The sequence below is a fragment of the Canis lupus genome, chromosome 18 (genome assembly GCF_048164855.1).
Source record: "Canis lupus baileyi chromosome 18, mCanLup2.hap1, whole genome shotgun sequence".
NCBI classification, from domain to species: domain Eukaryota; kingdom Metazoa; phylum Chordata; class Mammalia; order Carnivora; family Canidae; genus Canis; species Canis lupus.
Genome location: NC_132855.1, coordinates 4,533,923 through 4,554,462, shown reverse-complemented (window position 1 = coordinate 4,554,462; position 20,540 = coordinate 4,533,923). Strand labels below are relative to the sequence as shown.

General features: G+C 43.1%; 1 protein-coding gene across 1 annotated transcript in view; it reads left to right on the top strand.

Moving 5' to 3' along the window:
• Window positions 1-20,327, top strand: part of CFTR (CF transmembrane conductance regulator) — a 164,052-nt gene extending 143,725 nt beyond the window's left edge. Inside the window, exons 24-27 of the mRNA XM_072783316.1 lie at window positions 8,035-8,124; window positions 16,302-16,474; window positions 17,296-17,401; window positions 18,656-20,327. Coding sequence (XP_072639417.1) covers window positions 8,035-8,124; window positions 16,302-16,474; window positions 17,296-17,401; window positions 18,656-18,856 — 570 coding nt within the window. The 3' untranslated portion in view covers window positions 18,857-20,327. The remainder of the gene's footprint in view (window positions 1-8,034; window positions 8,125-16,301; window positions 16,475-17,295; window positions 17,402-18,655) is intronic.
• Window positions 20,328-20,540: the final 213 nt, after the last annotated feature.

Below are 20,540 nucleotides of genomic sequence, written 5' to 3'. Positions count from 1 at the left end.
ATCTAGCCTGAAAAAAAAAGCTTGTATTTCTTGATAGATTACCGTAGTGGAACATTTGCTTTTTTTTTCACCTAAACAGGCACTAAATATTGTAACTGCTAGATTGATGCTTTTAATTTTTTTTGTCTAGTCTAGACTTTGCCATATTGCCAGAAGCTTAATCCTGGTTGAACTTTTGAAAAACAGTTTTGTTTTTCAGAAAGAAAAAAAAAAAGATTGTCAGATGGTCTAAAGATAAAGAAACACTGAGAATACAAGTATCCCGAGGTGATAGCCTTAGGCAAGATAACAATGTTGACGAACACAGAATAGAATCTGGGTGTCTGGTTGTCCAAGAAGCGTTGCTGTTCATTTGACTCTAAGTCTCCCGGCCCCATTTTTAACTGCAAGTAGTGAAGCTTTTGGGTTTTTTTGTTAGTATTATTCACACCAATCTATGCATGATCACAAGTACAGCTTTAAAAAATAATTTCACTGGGAATCCTTGAGTTTATCTGCCTGTGATAGATTTTTTAGAAATTAGATGTTCTATTTAGGGAACCTAAATGCAAGACCCGGAGAAAAACCAAATGAACCAGTTATGGAAATTCTGTGTCTTGCCTTTTTGCTGAAGTAAATCTTCCAAACCTGCCTTTATTTCATTTTCCCTCTTCTGTGGCTTCAAACATCATAAAATTATACAAACTAAACAAGATGTACTTTGATATGTGCCTTCAAAAATGCATGATCATGCTAATATAGATACATCTCATTATATGTTTTTATGACGCTGGTTTCTGGGACTGTCTCCTCGTATCACAGGGACATCTGTAGATAGGATATAAGGTTTTTTCTCCAGTGACATCTTAAGAACATTAAGAACATTAAGTGAATGCCCGAGGAAGAGAGGGCAAACTCCTTGTGCCTTTTTAATATCCTAAGTAGGAGATGCTTTTATTTTCCTAATTTTCCTTGAGAAGTTCAAATTAAGTAATTTTTTCTTCTTTGCCTGGAGTTTGATCTAAAAAAAAAGAAAGAAAGAAAGAAAGAAAGAAAGAAAGAAAGAAAGAAAGAAAGAAAGAAAGAAAGAAAGAAAGAAAGAAAGAAGAGAGGGTTAAAAATCCAAGAACTGTATTTTGTTTGCTTTTCCATCTCTCTTCCTTCCATCCTTCTGACCTTGCAAGGGCATCTCTGACATGGAAACATGAGATAGCTCTGGGTCAGTTAGTCCCTTGTTTTTAGACACACGAAACAGGAACAGACCAAACAGAACTTTGAACAAAACACTTTTTCTCTCCCTCATAGTGATCCTGAGGCATCAGTTGTGGCATCACAAGATGTCATTAGTTTAGGCAAGTTCTTGCTCCGCGTGTTTGTGTTTGTGTGTGTGCGCACACGTGTGCGTGCATGCATTCTCTCCTACAGCTGGAAAGCAATCTTGGAGAATGCACCAGCCTGGAGAAAAGGGTACGATGTACATTTCAAGGTGGAGCCTTCTTTAACTTGTCCCACTTTACCTGTGAGCTCGGTCTGGGGGCAGGGAGAGGAGGCAGGACAGCCTATAGTCAGACTCCCATTGCCTTAGGCAATTCGGACATTAAGACTAGACATTGTTTATTAGCCTTGAACTTTGTTAAGCACTTTATTATTGAAGGACAAAAAAGCAATTTTTTTTTTTAGGATTTTATTTATTCATGAAAGACACACAGAGAGGCAGAGACAGGCTCCCTGCAGGGGGCCCAATGTGGGATTCGATCCCAAGACCCTGGGATCATGACCTGAGCCAAAGGCAGGTGCTCAAGCAGTGAGCCACCCAGGTGCCCCCAGAAAAACAATTTTTAAGCATATTTGTAGAACTTCAATTATGACTTTGAAAGGCTGCAAGCTGTTTTAAGTAAATGATTAGGTCTATACTTGGAATGAGACCTTATGACCTGGAAATAACCCATGCCCGCATATGATTCCACCACAGGGTTGGAATGACTTTTGCTGTGAAGGGCATCAATAGGGCCAAGACACTGGTCTGTAGATTCAAGCAATGGTATTGGGAGTGCCTCAGTTCTCATTCAGTGTAATAATAATTAATGATTTCATAATTAGTTATGAAACTCCTATATGCTTAAAATTAGAGCATACTATCATTCTATATGCTATAGATTCTATAGTTATGTAAAAGGCATTGGGGTCTCCATCCCACCTATGAGCTTCCAATGAGAAGTTCAAAACTGATGTCAGAGAGTAGAAGAAGAAACCAAAATTACCGTTTTGGTTACCAAGGATAGTTAATTATACCTAGTCATGAGTCGAGGCATGGGTCTGCTCAGGGGTCATTGTGGGTAATTACGAGGGTGAGTACAGCCGTCAGCCCTGCTGTAGCTGCTCTAGCAGGTCACTGTCACTGTATCCTCCCTCTTTTCTCCTCCCACCGCTATGAACAGATGAGTACGGGCCCTTTCACAGAGCAGGTGGGAATTAAGGTGGGTCATAATGGGCCATAGCATTTGTAGATTTTGGAAAGGTTGGGGGCAGGGTGTTGTGGAAAGCATATTCCAGGATCCCAGACAGAAAGGGATATTATGAACAAGTACAGAGAAGGGGATTAGAAAGAGTTGGGGCGCAAAGGACAGGGGAGGCCACATGTTAGGGAGTATTAGGGGAAAGGGGAAAAGACCTGGTAAGTACTGATACACCCCAGTGGGGAATGAGTTCACTCTTGCTGGGCCAGGAAGAGGATGGTGAAAGGGTACTGGAAGCGCCTGCTGTGTGTGGAGGACTTCCAGAAGGCTCTGGAGAGGCAGGAAGTAGGGCTGAGAAACTCTCCAGATGTCACGTGGTAAAGTCCAGGACAATAATGAAGACCACAGTGAGGGCAGGGTGCCAAACTCAAGGGAAAAGAGAAGGGATGCCTGCCTGGCTCACTGGGTAGATCCTGTGGCTCTTGACCTCAGGCTCCTGAGTTTGAGCCCCACATTGCAGGGGGGGGAGGGGAGGGCGGGGTGTAAAGTTTGCTTGGAAAAAAGAGAAAAAAAAGGGAGAAGAGCAGAATAACCAGTGTGGATATTAGTATGACACAACCACTATTTCTGAGCTGAAAATTTTAGCAATTTTGTCTGATCTGAAAATCATTTTTAAAAATGCTCTCTCTCAATAAATAAATAAATAAATAAATAAATAAATAAATAAATATGCTCTCTCTCAACAAGTGTATACTGGAAAGTTGTAGTATAAAAGGTTGAGAAACATTAGATGACTTTCCAGGAAACAAATATCTGAACATCTTACGTGCACTCATTTACACATAAGTAAATTATATGTAACATGGTAAGATTATCCTCTATTCTAAATCTTAAACATTTTTGACTAATACTTTGTTTACCTTGCTCTCATTTAATAGATATTCTTCAGAGCCAAACAACACTTATTTTTTAGACATTCTATAATGCAACCTTAGAATCTTGATTTGTGGGAATTGGATAGATTTTTATTGTACACGTTCAATTTATAATAAAATTTTGCAGACATTGTCAGAAGGTAGGATCAGAGCCACTGTGATGCTTCTAAGCAGTGGGGCCACATTTTAACATAACTGTATGTGAACTTGTAAAACAAAACAGCATTATAAGCATAAGGAAAGGAGTCATTCCTCCCGCTTATTTAATTTATTCTATATTCAATCACCATGGAAGCCAGATTGCTTTTTTGTTTCGTTTGACACCCAAGCCTAACACACGCTGCCTGCTGCAGTGGTATGTGACCAGCTCTGAGCACCCCACAGAGGCTCGGCCACCTTCACTGAGTTTAGAAGTTGAGGAATCAGCTTCAGGAAAGAGATTAGTCAGCTGGTGAACAATGGTGCTCTCTTTATTCTTCCTGGAGTCCCAAGAATTGCTCTTTATGCCATACATCCATGACATTAAATAAATATCAAATATTTGCACATCCTCGTTTTCCTATTGGTGACCAGTTTCTTAGGGGATCATTGTGATTTTTAGTTTCAGGTGTATTTTTTGCTGTATAATCCATCTGACTGTGTCACCTTGGCCAAGCCACATAACTTCTTGGGGCCTTGGCTGTTTCATTTGTAAACCTGGGAGAAGGTGACCTGCAGGGACCTTTCAGCTTTAGAGATGCCTTTGTGGAAACTTCAGTTTAGAAAACAGAACCGAGACACCTGCTGGCATTTCTGAAAGGAAGAGATACTATTTATAAGACAGGAATGAAATGTTTAGTTAATTGTGTGAAATTTAATTCGAGCTGAACCAGTCCATTCAGTCAATTTTTTATAATTAAAATTAAAGCATTACTTTAATGCTAGAAATAAAGTATAAACAATAGGCCTACAGAGTTTCTGAGTGGGATCAAATCCACTACATCTGAGGCTACGGGATGTCTAATTTCCACGGCTTCCTTCCTTCACAATTTTGAATATGTTTCTATTTCAAATAAAATGAACATATAACATATTGCCATACACTTGACAAGTATTATATGTAAATTATTAAACTATAATGAGATAAAATGAGGCATACCATTTCCCAAAGATGATGTAAAAGGATCAAAGTTTTATTTTTTTAAGATCAAAGTTTTAATGGATAGTTAGTATTATTTCCTTAAAGACTGGCCATGGGAAGAATGTCCAGGCTGAAATTCTTAGAATGTATAAAAAACTGAAGTGAAATAAAGCCACGTGGCTGTGGTGGAAAAGGGGAAGGAATAGAGCAAGGTGCTAAATGAGCCAGAAGAGATACAAGGTGCTAAATCACGTAGGGTCTGCAGGCCATCTTCAGGATTTTACATTTTGCCTTGAGTGTTATGGAAAGCCAAAGGTTTTTAAAGATTGAGGACAATCCGACTTATATGTGTAGCAGTTGCGTTGGTTGCTAACTAAAAATAGACTGGAAGGGAGGCAAGAGTGAGAAGACGGATGTCAATTAAAGGTTCTTAACTGTTCCAGAGAGCCACATTGGCGTTTTGAACTATGTGGTGGTGGTAGGGATGGAGAAATAACTGGATTTGAGATACATCTGAGGGCAAAATCCACAGGACTGATGATTGATTCCATCTGGGAGGATCGAGGAGAAAGAAGACCTCTGGATTGAGGAAGTGAAGTTGCCATGCACTTATCAAAATGGGAAGGCCTATAGGTAGAGCAGGTTTGAGAGGAAAGGCGCCATTTCCCCATTTTACCATGAGAACACTGAGGCTCCGGAGCTTGGGCTCCTGTTTGCAGGTCGACCTCCTGGCCAGAGCTGCATGGTCACAGCATCTCAGTGAGCTCCATTACCTTTAATCCCTTCTGTGGCTGCTTTGTTGTTTTGATACCTTTGGCTTCCCCCCAGCGTCCTCCAGAATAATGACATTATTCTATTGGGTCAAATTAAAATTCCCTGTTGTTCTGTTCCAGGGGTTGGGTAAATGTCCTTGAAGGTTACAAAGACACTGTAGCCCATATAAAAACCCTTCCACTCAGGTGCTGCCTGGGGGGAGGAAGCCAACCGCTCCCTTCATGGTGTAGGAGCTGAGCCTGTAGCCAGGGTATGGCTAGCGATGCTCGCGCCAAGACTGTGATGCTGAGCACTGATCGGCCCCTTTCTAGGCCCACTGAGCTGCTTCTACACAACCTTACTCATTCCTGAGCTCCAGATCAGAGGTGAAAACTAGCTTGCGCAGGACTGGAGACGTAGTGCACGTACTTGGAACAGACACCCCTGGGCTTGAATTCCAGCTCTGCTATCTGCCAGCTGAGTGCTGTTAGAAAAGTCACTTAACCTCTCACAGGATCAGCTGTGAGATCCTTGTATCCCATAATAGGATTTATTCCATTAGGCTGATTGGAAGTTGAAAAGAGATAATGCGTGTAAAGGGCCGTACCTGGACTATGGTAAACGTGCCATAAAGTGAAGCTCTGTGTTCCAGATCTTGATGCCCAGTGGAGACAACGTCTCCAAAGCATGTAATGTATTGTCTGGTATTTCATAAACCCTCACAGTTGTTATTTTCTGTCTTTCTCTATAATGCAAGAAACCTTTTATACAAAGAACCACAATATTAGAGGAAAAAAAAATGTAAAAGACAGCAAATAGCAAAATTGCTTTGGTAAGCCTTTGAACTTTAGGTACTAGATAAGCCCAATTGCTAAATAATGAATTGATTCAGGTTTTCAGAGCCGCTTCTTATTTGATTCTTAGTTTATCAGAATTCCCCGATAATTCTCTTTGTCTGCTCTCTTTAGCTTCTTTGGACATTACTTTCATTTCCTGGGAAGCTTGGAGGAAGATGCACAAATATATCCATTATCTTAGGAGTCATATATTCATCCCTTATATCCGCCTCCGTAAAGCAATATAAGTTCCCCCTAAGGAAGATGGTTTTTTTCTTTTTAAGAGTGTGAGAGGGAGCACAGGAGCACAAGAAAGTGGGGGAAGCAGGGAGGGGCAGAGAGAGAGAATCCCAAGCAGGCTCCATGCCCAGCACAGAGCTGAGGTGGGGCTCGATCCTCACGACCCTGAGATCATGACCTGAGCAGAAATCAAGAGTCGGACACTTAACCCACTGAGCCACCCAGGCGCCCCTAGGAAGATGATGTTGATGCAGGTTAAGAAATACCAGTATAAGTCTTCCTGTTGCCCTCTCTAGAGTGTTCCTGAGATTTTTGGTGCAACTTTATTATTTAAGCCGTAAGACACTCCCTAGGGATTGAGGTCTTTAATGTGACCCTTTTTGGATCTTGCCGCCACAGTGAGGATACCCTGGTTCTGCCCAAGAGCCACAGAGACGGTTAATCTGGGGCCCTCCTGTCTTGTGCAGTTCCTTACGGATCAGATGGATGTTGAGCTTTCTCTCTGGCTAAGGCAATTTGTGGAAACTAAGAACTTCAAAAAATGTAGTGCTTAATTCTCTTCGGTGGATATAATCAAAGGCAAAAGAAAAAAGGCAAAGAAAATATTATCCTGAATGTTAACATCAAAAGTACTTTGCAGTTCGCTCATATGTACAAGGAGAGGACGCAAAATTAGTATTATTGTGTCATCAGCACTTCGCAGTGAGAGTGGTTTTCTTTTAAAAAAATATTTATAGCCACACGAGCAGACCTCAGTAACCGCGATATGGCAAGGAGGGTGTCTCAGGGTGACAGCTGTGCAGTGCTCCTTGCAGGGCATCACCTGGTCATCCCATCATCTCAGTGGGATCCACCTCCTCTGTTACGTGCACTCACCTAAACAAATACTTGATTTCCATTTTTTTTTCACTGATTTCTAAGTTGTGGCTTTCTCCTGGTTGTACAAGTAGAGATGTGCCTTGGTTTATAGACCAGATGAACATGTATGTTTAAATAAAGAGTCCGTAAATTCAAACAATTGCAAAATCCTCTAGGAAGCTAGATTTATCAAAGGAATCCAAGGAAAATATATGAATAAAATAGGAATTTGTTCTAACAAGTAAATTATAACTCATAAGCATACACTGTTTAACTGTTTGATTTTATGCTGTATTTACTCTAAGTAAGGAAAAGTGCTAGGAATAAAACAAAATTTTAATTTCCTACAACCTACAATCATCTTAGTGTCCTTCTCCTAAGGATATTGGGACTAGATAAGTGTTCACAGGGGGCTTCCAATGTAGCTGGGATGTTTTATTTCTTTAAAGAAGACACAAAACAACTATGGTAAATTTTTAAAATTTAAGAAAACCAGGGGTTCCTGGGTGGCACAGTGGGTTAAGCATCCAACTCTTCGTTTCGGCTTAAGTCGTGATCCCAGGGTCTTAAGATCGAGCCCCACGTTGGGCTCTGCAGTCTCCTGAAGACTCTTGCTCTCCCTCTGTCCCTCCCCCTTGCCCCCTGTGCATGTTCTCTTTCTCTTTCTCTCTTGCAAGTAAAAAAAATAAATAAATCTAAAAAATAAAATAAAATTTAAGAAAACTAGATGGTAAGTACATGGCTATTTGTTGTTTTAAAGTATTTTTTTCTGCTTCAAGTATTTTGCAATACAATAATGGAAACATACGAAGGTGTTTAGGTTATTCATACTTTCCTCTTTTTCTTTATTGCTATAGAAAGTATTTATATTCTCTGGAACATTTAGAAAAAACTTGGATCCCTATGGACAGTGGAATGATCAAGAAATATGGAAAGTTGCGGATGAGGTAAGGTTGCCAACTGAAGTAATTTTGAAAAAGATAGCTCAACCACACACACACAAGTGGTTGTCATAACCGAGATCACTTACACACTTACCTTTGTGCACATATGTGTGTGTACAACCTTGAAGTGGAGAATACTAACACACTTGGAGCCCCCACTACTTTGGACTAGACCTACCCTTTCTCTGTGTTGAGTCTTCAGCTCTTAGACCCCAGAGGCAGCACTGCGTCAGCCTTCTTCCTCAGTGTCCGTCAGGGGCAGACCCAGGAACTTTACAGGGCTCCAGGATTGTTTGTGATTCCAAGGACCATCTCTCCGCACCTTCTCGCCCACCCTCTCTGTCTGGGTCCTGAAGCATTCTCAGCCCTAGGAGAAGCTTTGGCATAACATGGAACACTTCTCTAGGAAGCATGGGTTTAGCTCAGAGAAATGACGATCCCTCTAGAGCACCTGCAAAAGGCTGCGGTTGTCTCTGGAAGTCACCAGAAGTCAGCTGCTTTCAGGGGATGTGGCTGTGAGCCTTTCTAGGCAGAGAGTCCCATGGCATGCTCCCTTCCTTGAGGTCGGTAGGACCATATAGGAAATATGTGGATTAAAATGGAATCAAAATTACCGAATAATACCTTGTATTTAGCCATTAGGGTGGTTCATTATAGTTGAAGGCATCAAGTGGAAGAATTTAGAGTGCTGGGAGCAAAATTCTTGATTTCCTTAACAGAATACCCCAGCTGTAAGGTGATTGTTCTTGGACATGGAGGCATTATATGGAAGAAAAGGAGAACATAAACTGTTCTATTTCATTACATTTGAGGCTTACATCCAAAGCCCTAGTTAGGGGCAGACTATAATTATGGGACCTAAGAACATTGAGATTCAAAGGTCTTCTTAGAGAACAACTTTATTCCACTATTTCCCATAGTTTGGCCCAATTCTGTTTTTCCCGAACGTTCTTCCCACCCTGTGGACTGGATCTTGCCAGGAGCTTTGACATGCTTGTGAGGGTGAAACACTTACCCCCTGAGTGCCCAACCTTAATATGCCCCTCATAAAATACACTTAGATTAGCTATTTTTATTATCAAAGTTTCCTTATTACCCAACAAACAGAAGTTTTAAAGAAAACATTAACTAAATTGCAAGTGGCACATTTGGAGATCTTTGATGTGACTTCAGAGAATGAGCTATAGGAACACGGTGTGGTGGGGCAGGACCTGGGGAGGAAGACATTAGACTTTATAAAATCAGCAACTGTTGCCAAGTCACAATCAAATTTACAGGAAGTCAAGATCATAAAAACCTAAAATTTTAGAAGACATGGTTAAAATTTTAAACACCAGTACAGTGCATACATATTACCTGTCTAGATATGCATTTGATAAACTCATATTTGGCTCTTTTTTTTTTTTACCTACTTTAAGAAATGCTTTGTCATTCATAAACCAAGATGATGATGCTGTCCTTACGTTCACGTCATGTGCTTTGAGTAGTGATGATAACTTTCTGTTGAGGAGGCCCAAAGGTAGCACACACATAAGCAACAGTCCAGAGGAGCAGAGAGGCAGAAAATCATTGGTTTAAAGAGTTACAAGTCCTGGGCTTTTGTCCACGTGGCTGGTCATACAATTTATCCAAACAGGAACATTTTGGGGTGTGTCAGTTTCTAAACTGGACAGGATACTGGGACCAAGGGCATAAACCGGTACTGTCCAGGGCAAACCGGGACGTATGGCATCTCATCCAGTCCTCTCTGTGACCTCGGTATGACTTGTGTCAATAGAGAGACATGAGCTGAGTAACAGCAGATTAGCCAAACACCTGACTCTTATCTCAACAGCGCCTCCTTCATAATTCCGCTTTCCCCCAAGTGAAAATCAGAAGTACGCACGATGACGCCACCAGGCCAAGAAACACTTCATTCCTACCTCGCAATTGTCCCCACACTCCAGCACGAAACTTTGTTCGTGTTGATGTGGATTAGGTTTCGTGAGGCCATGAGGATCGTGCCTCGTTACTGGTTCTAAGGCTTAGAAGCCGAGCGAGCGTAAATAGCCCACGTTCATCTCCGCACGCTGAGCCTCATCATTCTATGGGTGAAGTTAAAGCACGTGTGCATCCCAAAGTAGGGAAAGAGGGTGTCTATCTAAGATCTTGGACTGAGATGGTCTCATTTTCCCATCCCCAGATGACTCCAAGCCGGATAGCTTTTCCCCGGGAGCACTGACTCTATCAGTTGTGTAGACCAAAAGAATTTCAAGAGACTGGAAAAAAAAATAATAGACCCCTAACATTGTGGCTCAATAGATTGCTAAGGTTGTTGTGACTTTTGAGGCATACACGTTACGGACAAGCCCAGGGCCTGGCAAATAATAGGTATTAAGTGACTCTTCACTAGTATGATCCTGTTTCCATCTGATCTTCACCTGGCCATCTTTCAAATGTTGATGTTTCACAGAATCCTTTATAATAGTCTTATTTTACTTATTCTTCCTGGGAAATTTACCTCTCAGCTCGAACTAATGCCACTATGCTGAGACTCCCAAATCTGCCAGTCGGCTCCCTGCCTGACACCTCTGCGCGGACGAGCCCCTTGTCTCCATAGTGACTTTTTCTGCCCCAGTGTGCACAGCTGTCCTGTGTTCCTAATTCAGCAAATGGCACCAGCACCTTCTAGGTGCCCAAAGCCAAGACCTGGGACTTAACTCTTGATTCCCGACTTCTTCACCTCTCCCCACCTATCAAGTCCTATTAATGCCACTTCCTGCAAATATCTAGAATGTTCCCATCCCCATCTGACACCACTCTTAACTCTCATGGGGGAATTTGAAACAGACTCCTCACTGATTTCCCTCCCATTGGCTTCCTACAGTTCATTCTGCTCTTTGTGGCTCTGGTGATCTTTCTTAACCCTGTATCTGATCACTTGTTTCTCCCCTTCTGCTTCTTTGTCATCCTTTAGACAAAGTCCACCCTGGTTAAGGTGGTTTCCAAGGTCCTTCATGATTTGATCTTTGCTTGCTTTTCTAAACTCATGCCCCAGTCTCCCCTTGCTTACCACGGTCCAGCCTCTAAAGCAGCTTCTAAAGCATGTGCTCTCTGATGTCCAGAGGTTTTTTTTTTATCATGCTGTTCTCTGTACCTGGGAAATCCCACCAGCCCCTGCTCATTATTCAGGTCTTTTCTTCCCATATCACTTCTAGCAACCTTCCCTGAGGCTCCAATCCTGAGGGAGGAACCCCTCCTAGGTGTGTCCTATACCCTCAGCCCTTTCATAGCATTCTTCTCCCTGGATAGACTCACCTCTGACCTTGTTCACGTTCCCCACCAGACTGTAAATCCCTTGAGGGCAGGGGGGATGTCTCATTCACTGCAGTATTTCCAGGGTTTACGGTAGTGTCGGGATGTGGATGGTGGTCAGTAAATATTGGTTGATCAAATGAACAAATAAATGGCTTCATTGGGTTTTTTAAATGAAGGATTAGATTCATTTGTTTAGATGAATAAACAGATGATTTGCCTGTGATCCATCTCGAAGATAACCTTGTGATTGGTACACAACAGGTGTTGCCATTAGCAACGAGCACGCTGAGCCTTGAGAAGTCTGAGGGGCTTGGTGGATGCTGCACGGCCGCATCCTTAGACTTCGGGTTCACTGGCTCTTACCTCCATGAGCTTTCTTAGTTGTCTGTGGCTGAAGCAGCCTATCTGTTGGTTTTAGAACAAAGGCTTTTTGGTAACTGTTTGCTTTTTAGATAACTTATAAAATAGTTCCCTTCCTAACACATTGATAGCTAGATATTTTAAAGAGCAAGCTACATAGGAGACAGTGGCCTTTTAAGTGGAAAATCTGCCCTGGAAAACCTGCAGAGTAGCAGAAGCAGTGCTTAAAGGAGTTGAGAGTGTCTATTTTTATAACTACCTGCTAATGGACTATTCAGTCCAACCGCAATTCACTTTTCTGGTTTTTTCCCCCCATGTTTTCTTCTCACAAGAGCAAACTCTTGCCCCATAATAACATTCCAGAGTGTGGCAATAGCAAGAGTCAACATTTTGAAGAAAATATCTGGTCCTTTACAGACCATAATACATTTTGTTTAACCTGATATGTCACAAGACAAAATTTTTTCCTTGTAAATACATTTTTCAGCTCAACCGCATAAAGCTGGCAAAGTCTTCTGTTGTAAAGTTGTTTATATCCACAAACTGGTGATGATACTTTTATGTGTTTTTCATGCTAAGTTGGAATAAAAATGATAAGTGTTTGGATTCTAGTAGATTTTAATTTACCTTAATTTGGACAGAGGTAAGCTAAAATTTATATTTATTTTAAACTACTGAAAAATAATTTGTGATATATGTAACTAACATTATATCAGGAATATATATATATATACACACATATATATATATAAATGTGTATATGTTAATATATAAAGAATTCTGCTATTAAGCTACTAAATTAGATTATCTCTGTGGCAATTACCTTTTCAATCTGTTTTTTTTTTTTCTTTTCTCACAGCCCTATGAACAGTAATTTCTGACTTATTATTTTTCTCCCCACCTGGACCATGAGTTTCTTCAAGACAGGGCCTAGTGTTATTCATCTTTGAATCCCCAAGTCTGCCATAGTACCTAGAATTTAATAAACCCTCATTAAGAATCTATTAAAGACTGTGTGACTGAGCACTGAGCAGTCATTTACATTCAAATAATCATTAGGTTAATTTAAGCCGTTCTTACCAGCATATAAAGTTCGTTACACATAGAGTTATGGTAATAACTTTGTAACTTTCCAAAAACATTCATTAGTCTGTCTGGCCTCCCACTGTCTCTCCAAAACCTATCACAACATCTGGCAGAAAATAGGCAATTGATCAATTTGTCAAATATTTACTTACTTCAAAACTTAAAGCTTTGCTAACTCATGTTGATCTTTCTCTAGTGAATGTGATTTTTTTTTTTTTTACTAGATAGTGAGTAAAACAGTAAGATAGGAATGTTGCAAAATAGACCCTAGGTTGTTCTCACTGTCATTTATTTCTTATAATTTTGTTCTCCAAATATGGACAGTGATAAATATTTAGGTACTTAATTATTTTCTTAAGAAATAGTTTTCATCTGGGAAAAAACACACAAAAAATATAATATAGTATGGTGGCTAGGGAAATAATCATGTGATCGGTGTGGATCTAGAGGGAGAACACTGTATGTGCCATTACATTTTACCAATATCTCAACCTCGTTATTAGAGGTGTGATATAAATTAATAGTGTTGCAGTACTTCCTCCTAATGTCCTCCGCAAGGCAACTTGTGAAGGCAAAAATCTTACAAATCTTGTCATACCAGGGTAGTGTCTCAGTGACCAGGCCCATGTCCTTGGGATTTCCCAAGTTCTACTAGTAGTTAGGATGGATTAGGTGCTTACCATGCACCTCTCTGTGTGGCAACATCTTTCCAGAAATTAACTCACTTAATCCCCAAGTATAGTCCTTTGAAGTCCATACTATTATTTTCCCCATTTTTTTCAAGTGAGGTAAGTGAGACTTACAGTGACACATCTGATATCGTGAGCCCAGGAGAGGAGAAGTGCAGAGGTGAAGCCCCTTTTGTTTGACTTCAGAACTCCAACCTTTAATCAGCACTTTTACTTTTAATTAAAGTATAATTGACATTTGGCTGTATTAGTTTCAAGTGTGCAACGTAATGATTGGATAACTGTATACAATGTGAAATGATCACCGCAATAAGCTTTGTTAACATCCATCTAATCTGTACTTTTCCTGATGGTTAATTTGACTTAAATTTTTTTTAAAGTCCTTATTGGTGTTAAAGAACTTCTAATTTTATACTTCTATGTTTAAGGCATTTTATAGAGTCTTAAAGATGAGAAAAACACCCAGATAGGAAAGATGCTTGTCTTAGATTGCGCTCTATATCGGCAGGACAGAGTCAGCACTTGTTAACTTCTCATTTGTCACTCTTAAGTTTGGTTCATTTTTGAATTCTTCAAAACCATGTTTGGGTTTTTTCTGGCCAGCATTCTAGGGTCTCAGTACTTATTTGTTGAACAAATGGACGAATGTGTCAAAGCTGACGGCGCACCCAATATTGGCACTCGGGCGTGTGTTTTTACCCTCAAAAATCAGTCTAACAGGGGAAACTTCCACAAATACTACCATGGCTAAATTTCCACAAATACTACCATGGCTAGCTGCCTAACTGCCCTAAAGGATAACCAGGGACATTCAGAAGGGTGCGTCAAGGTGTATAGGGAACTACAAGCTGTTTGGTGCTGCTGGAAGCAAGGGTGGCAGGGATGCCATCCTGGATGCCTTTTATGTCATGTGAGAAGGCTCAGTTTTATTCTGTAAGGAAGAAGTTTCAAAGAGAGAAATGAGATGGTCAAACCTGTAATTTGAGAAGCGTCCCTGGGGTGTTTGTATGGTCACTTGACAGACTGATCACTTGGGATTTGCAGTGGGAAGCTTAAGGAATAATGATGGCCACCACAATGGGGTGAGCAAGGAGGAGGATTTAAGAAGTATTTGGAATATGGCCAGGGCTAGAGATAAAGATTCAAAAAATCCTTCACTTATCCATGGTAGTTGACACCCTAAGAACAAAGGAGCTCTCAGAAGGAGAGTTTGAAGAGTTAGGGGTGAGGAAGACATATTCAAGGGACAGGAAGAGGAAGAGCTGCCCACACGTGATAATAAGTGGCCATAGAGTTTGTGGCTTCTCATAAGCCAAGGAATAGGTGTTCAAAGAAGGAAAAAAAAATGTTCTGTGTTGTGAGACAGTGGAGACAAGAAACGCATGCTAATTTTTTTGAGATTTGTGCAAAGGAGGTGGATATGGAATATGAGCTAAAGGAGAACTCGGAGGTAAGTGATAGGAGAGACCGTAGCAGGTTCACAGGCTGAAGCCAAGAAAAAGCAAAAGGATGAAGAAGCAAAGAAAGAACACAGGTCTTCTGGCTCCTACCTGGTATCTTTATTCACATCTCAGAACCTTGGATCTGAAAGTAGTTTTACATTTGAGTCTTCCAGGGCACATCAGACTAGTCCCCCTCGTCCAATTAATATGTTTACATTCCCTACCATCTCAGAGACTCTTTTCAAAATTAATGGATTCTCACAAAGCGAGATTGCTTTAATGAGAAGCCAGTCAAGGAAAAAGAGCATCATTGGCAATCAGTATTTGCTGATCAAATATGGTGATATGGGCCATCTGTGAATTCATCACTGAACCCAGGAGTGTTTCCTAAAGCCATTATCCATCCCATTCTGCCTGTATTACAATGAGTATTATATCCTCCTTCCCAGGACTAAATCCCAGACTTCCCAAGAGTAGGGACAATCATCCATCTAGCTCTTTGGCTCTCAAACACTCAGCAACGTTTGGCAAACAAGAAACGTTAACACACGCTCATCCAAAAAAGCGATAAGAGCCGAGACTGGAATCACTGGTGTCTTATTTTGGAAGAGTTTGTTTCTATATCTTGTTCACATCCTCACCTGATTATTTTCCATCTAACTTAAAAACATAAGCCATTGGCCCTAACACAACTCTCATATTCCACCTCAATATCTAAGCACCTTTAAATCTTCTAGTTGTACACCACCATTCTTTTTTTTTTTTTTACTTCATAGTGGCATCAATTTCTTATCATCAGTTTTTATGAAGTGAAGAAGCTCCCCAATTGATTCTTTCCTGTTACTGTCCATGCTGTTAGGACAGAGAAGGGAATGGAAAGTAGAATAAAAGAAGCTGTTGAGATATGGCAAAGACCTGCATTTTATACATATTGTCTTTTCCAGCATGTGTTCAATCGTGTTGCAATTATCTATGTATGTCTTTATAGATCCTGAGCCTTGCAGGGGCCACGTGCCATTTATCATTTTTTCAATCCCCACGTGGAGCCCTTGGCGCAGAATAAGCACTCGTCGAAAATGTCCTGAATTAAGTACAGAGCTGAACCACGTCGTGGGCTCATCCTTTAGAGCTGCCAGGAGCCTATGTAGACTCTTGTTCAATCAAACCCAGATAGCGGGAGTGGTGGGTTGTTGATGTGAAATCTGGACTTTCAGGCTTTTAGATTGTCACTTCTCGAGTGTCTTTCACCTTGTGGGATCTACACTACCCTTCCAAGCACGGTGATTTCCCTCCTTCTTTTCTGCAGGTTGGACTCAGATCTGTGATAGAGCAGTTTCCTGGGAAGCTCGATTTCGTCCTGGTGGATGGGGGTTACGTCCTAAGCCATGGCCACAAGCAGTTGATGTGCTTGGCCAGATCTGTCCTCAGGAAGGCGAAAATCCTGCTGCTCGATGAGCCCAGTGCTCATTTGGATCCGATGTGAGTTTCAGAGTTCCTGCTCTTTATTGACACAACGGGAGCGAATCTGTGATGCCTCCTTCATGTTGACAGCGATTCCCAGTAGGCTGCCATGTCCGCAAGTGGAGGCCTCCCCAGCCCCCAGATGTGAAACGATTGCCCAGTGGAAAAGTCACTGTTTGACGTGAGCACGAGTGCTTATTTCCTGGGATAAGAGTCCCACGTTCTCTTCTGAGTGTGATTTTGGAATTTTGTAGAGACTCTCCCCCTTGCCAACACATGATGAAATATTTAGTTACCTAGGCATAATCTGATTCTTATGACTTTTCTTTCTATGCCATTTATATGGTAAGAAATTTTTTTAGGGGCGCCTGGATGGCTCGATCGACTGTCTCCCCTCGGCTCATGTCATGATCTCAGGATCCTGGGATCGAGCCCTGTGTCGGGCGCCCTACTTGGCGGTGGGAGTGGGGGTGGGGGATCTGTGTCTCCCTCTCCCTCTGCCTCCTCCCCACTGCTTATACTCATGCTCTGCCTCTCTGAAGAAATCTTCATAGCACAAGAGAAACACTCATGATTCCACATGATAATGAAATGTACTCACTTGCAAAACTTCCTTCAAAACATCTGTCCTATTCGTTCATGGAAACCTAGAATCTGCCCCGTGGTGGGAGAGCTGATGATGGCAGACTCTGCATCAGCACTGGGTTAACAAAAGTATTTGAAGAAAGATAAGTCATTTAAAGAACTAAACTGACAGGACAGGAGGTGTGTCATCAAGGGTAAAAGGCAGATTATTGACACTCTGTGATGTTACATGTGCCAGTTTCTTCCTTTTCTAGAACATACCAAATCATTCGAAGAACCCTAAAGCAAGCGTTTGCAGATTGCACAGTGATCCTCTCTGAACACAGGATAGAAGCGATGTTGGAATGTCAACGATTCTTGGTGAGCTTATAATTTGCTTAAGATCTTACTTCTCCTTTAATTCTCGTTAACAATAGCTGAGATGGGGGTTCCTGCAAATCACAACACAACAGTGTACAAGTGCTTCCTTCAAATAGGCGCCCCGCAGCCGTCCAGCTCTACTCAGGGTAGCTGCGCTCCTTTGGGCTCCGAGGTGAGGCGGGGATCCAGGAAATCTAACGTAGCAGCCAGCTATTGAGTTACATTAATCAACAGACACATCTGTACATTTGAACCCTTTATTTGGGGATCAAGTCATAAGAGAGTCTAAGTCCCGATGCTTTTAACAGCTAAGTCTCCTTGGATGGGCTCCAGGGCAGGCCTGGATCGCCGTGCAATCGACGTGTGGTTTTAATAGTGGTTGAAAGACTCACTTCATTCTTCTGCTCATTAGAGCTTAGAGCTCGGGTGAGCACCTCTCCCGTCCACCTCCTCATTGTGCTTGCAAAGCTGTCACAGAGCCTTTCGAGCCATGTTTACAAATTCCCTGGGGTTTAGTCACAAGGAAGTTCCGAGGAGGACATGTCACGTCATTCCTGTTAAGGCCTTCAAGGCTCCTGGAGGGACACGCTTTTCTTACTGAGGACTTGTTGTTACCTAGAAGCTTTACGTGACAAATGGGGTGGGGGTGGGGGGTGGCCCGCAATCTCTTGCCCTGCCGGGGCCAGGCCTTGGGGCTCCCGAGGGGCCCTCTGGTCCTCCCAGGAGGCGTCACCCGGGCACCTCCCGACCGCCACCTCGCTTGGAACGGTTGGGAGCTGTGAACAGGCTCGACTTTGTGTCACGCTCGGTGTTCACACCGGGTTTGAGGCAGTGGGTGAGGCCCTGCTGACCTGCCAGGCCCAGGGGTTCCTTTAAGGCTCTCAGAGGAGCCACAGGGCTCACGCCTCTACCATTAAGAAAGGAATTCCCGTCTTCCAGAGGCCAAGTAGAAAGTTAGAGCCCGGGACCCCTGGGTGGCCCAGTGGTTTGAAGCCCGGCTTGGGCCCGGGTATGATCCTGGGGGCCCGGGATTGAGTCCCACGTCGGGGTCCCCATAGGGAGCCTGCTTCTCCCTCTGCCTGGGTCTCTGCCTCTCTGTGTGTCTCTCATGAATAAATAAGTAAATCTTAAAAAATAGAAAAAGAAGGCTAGAGCCCCTTTCACACACAGAGGAGCCCCAGGAGGCCAGAGGCCCCGGGGACCGGGCTGAGGGCACCCTGGGCCCTGGGACGCGCTAACGGCTGCCCCCCCTAGGTCATCGAGGACAGCAGGCTGCGGCAGTTCGAGTCCATCCAGAGGCTGCTGAGCGAGAGGAGCGCCTTCCGGCAGGCCATCGGGCCCCCCGAGCGGCCCGGCCTCCTCCCGCACCGGCTCTCCAGCCGGCAGAGGTCCCCTTCCAGGATCGCGGCCCTGAAGGAGGAGACGGAAGACGAGGTGCAGGACACAAGGCTTTAGGGCGCCCCAGATCTTTGCGGGGGGCTTCGCTCATCAAGGTGGAGGAGGACGTGGGTTCGACTTCGGAAACCAAGGACGAGTCATGTGTATTTTTAAAAGGAAAAAAAAAATCTTGATAAGGGGAATTAAGGACACTCGGCTGGATCTGGATAAGTGACTTCTGGGCAGTGGTCAAATTGTGTGACAGGGACTTCAGACCCTTGAAGATTTGCCGTGTGGGCGCACGAGGCCGAGCTCCCAGGAAAGCCTTTCCTCTGGGAAGTGATGGGAGGGCTGCTGTGGGGGTCAGTCCGCTGAGCTGCTGGGCCTGCTGCTTGGGGACACACGCGCCCTGTGGCCCAGAGGGGGACGCGGCCCACTACCGGGAGCCTCGATTAAAGGAAGGCCCCTGGGAGCCTGGCTGGTGCGGAGACCTTCCTGCCCCTTTCCCCTGCCCTCCCCGACATGGCCCACAACATGACTCCATCCCCTGGGAGGCATCCCGGCTGTTCCACTGCGGGGCACGTGCTAGAGGCCCCAAGTCAGCTGGCCTGAGGCCACGTGCAACACGGGGTACCGGTCAGGAGTCCGAGGGAACCCCCTGTTTGTACCACTCACCGCTCCACCCAAAGCAAGCAATCCAGCCCATGAGAATGCGCCCCTTCCCGGGGAAGAGGGCGCTGGCACCCAGGTAGGGGGCAGGGTGACTCCCTTGGTGAAGAGGTTGACCTGACGTTCCCCAGCCTCCAGAAAGTAACAGGCTCTTAAGAGCTTGGGACAGAAAGACGTGGAGACAAACATGCTTTAGTGGGAAGTGGCACAGGAGACCCTCCTCCCCCGGGAGCTCTGGGAGGAGGGCATGGAAGCAGGCGGGTGGAAATACGGAGCTCCGAGGACGCAGGTGCATGTAGGGTTATGTCGCGCAGTTTCCGCCCAGCTCCAGGCCTGTCCTACTGTGGAGCCTGGCTGGGAGGGATTACGGGACGCCCGGGGGACCGTCGGTTCACTTTATATGCTTCTGTTTTTATAGTTTTTGTGATGCAAATAAAATTTTCTCTAGGAAATATTTATTTTAATACTACTTCAAACTCACAAATGGCTGTATTTTAAGATGATTGTATTAGGAATTATATTTGTATTGAAACAATTTTATATTTGAAATGTTGGCTTTTTATGGCACTAGCTACTTTTATGATGTGTTAAAAATGAAGGGAAAAAACGGGGGTGGGGGGTGGGGGGGAGGATATCGACCAGGGGTTACAAATTACCTTGATGGCATAGAGAGAAGCCTTAGGGTTCACAAAGATTTGCTCCTTTGATTCCCTGCCAGCACACAGGTTCCCTCTTAGCAAATGGTACCACGAAATCCGACTGCTTCTCTCAAGGACACATGCCTTCCCAACTCCAGACTAAACTATTAAGATTGCATTCTATTTATTACTGTAAGAAAATATCATGTGCCAATAAAATCCATATATTTGTGTGAAACTTAGCTGTTTTCAGACGTGTTCATTAATCATGCCTCATTCATCTCTTCAGTCTCTAAGGATCATGGAACCCAAAACACGAACCATTTCTTTAAATAAAGCTTCTTGAGAATCCCACATGAGTTGAAATGCTCCTAAAAAAAAAAAAATGATTTCTTCTTAAAAAATTTTGGTAAAATATACATAACCTACAATGTACCATTTGTGAGTGTACAATT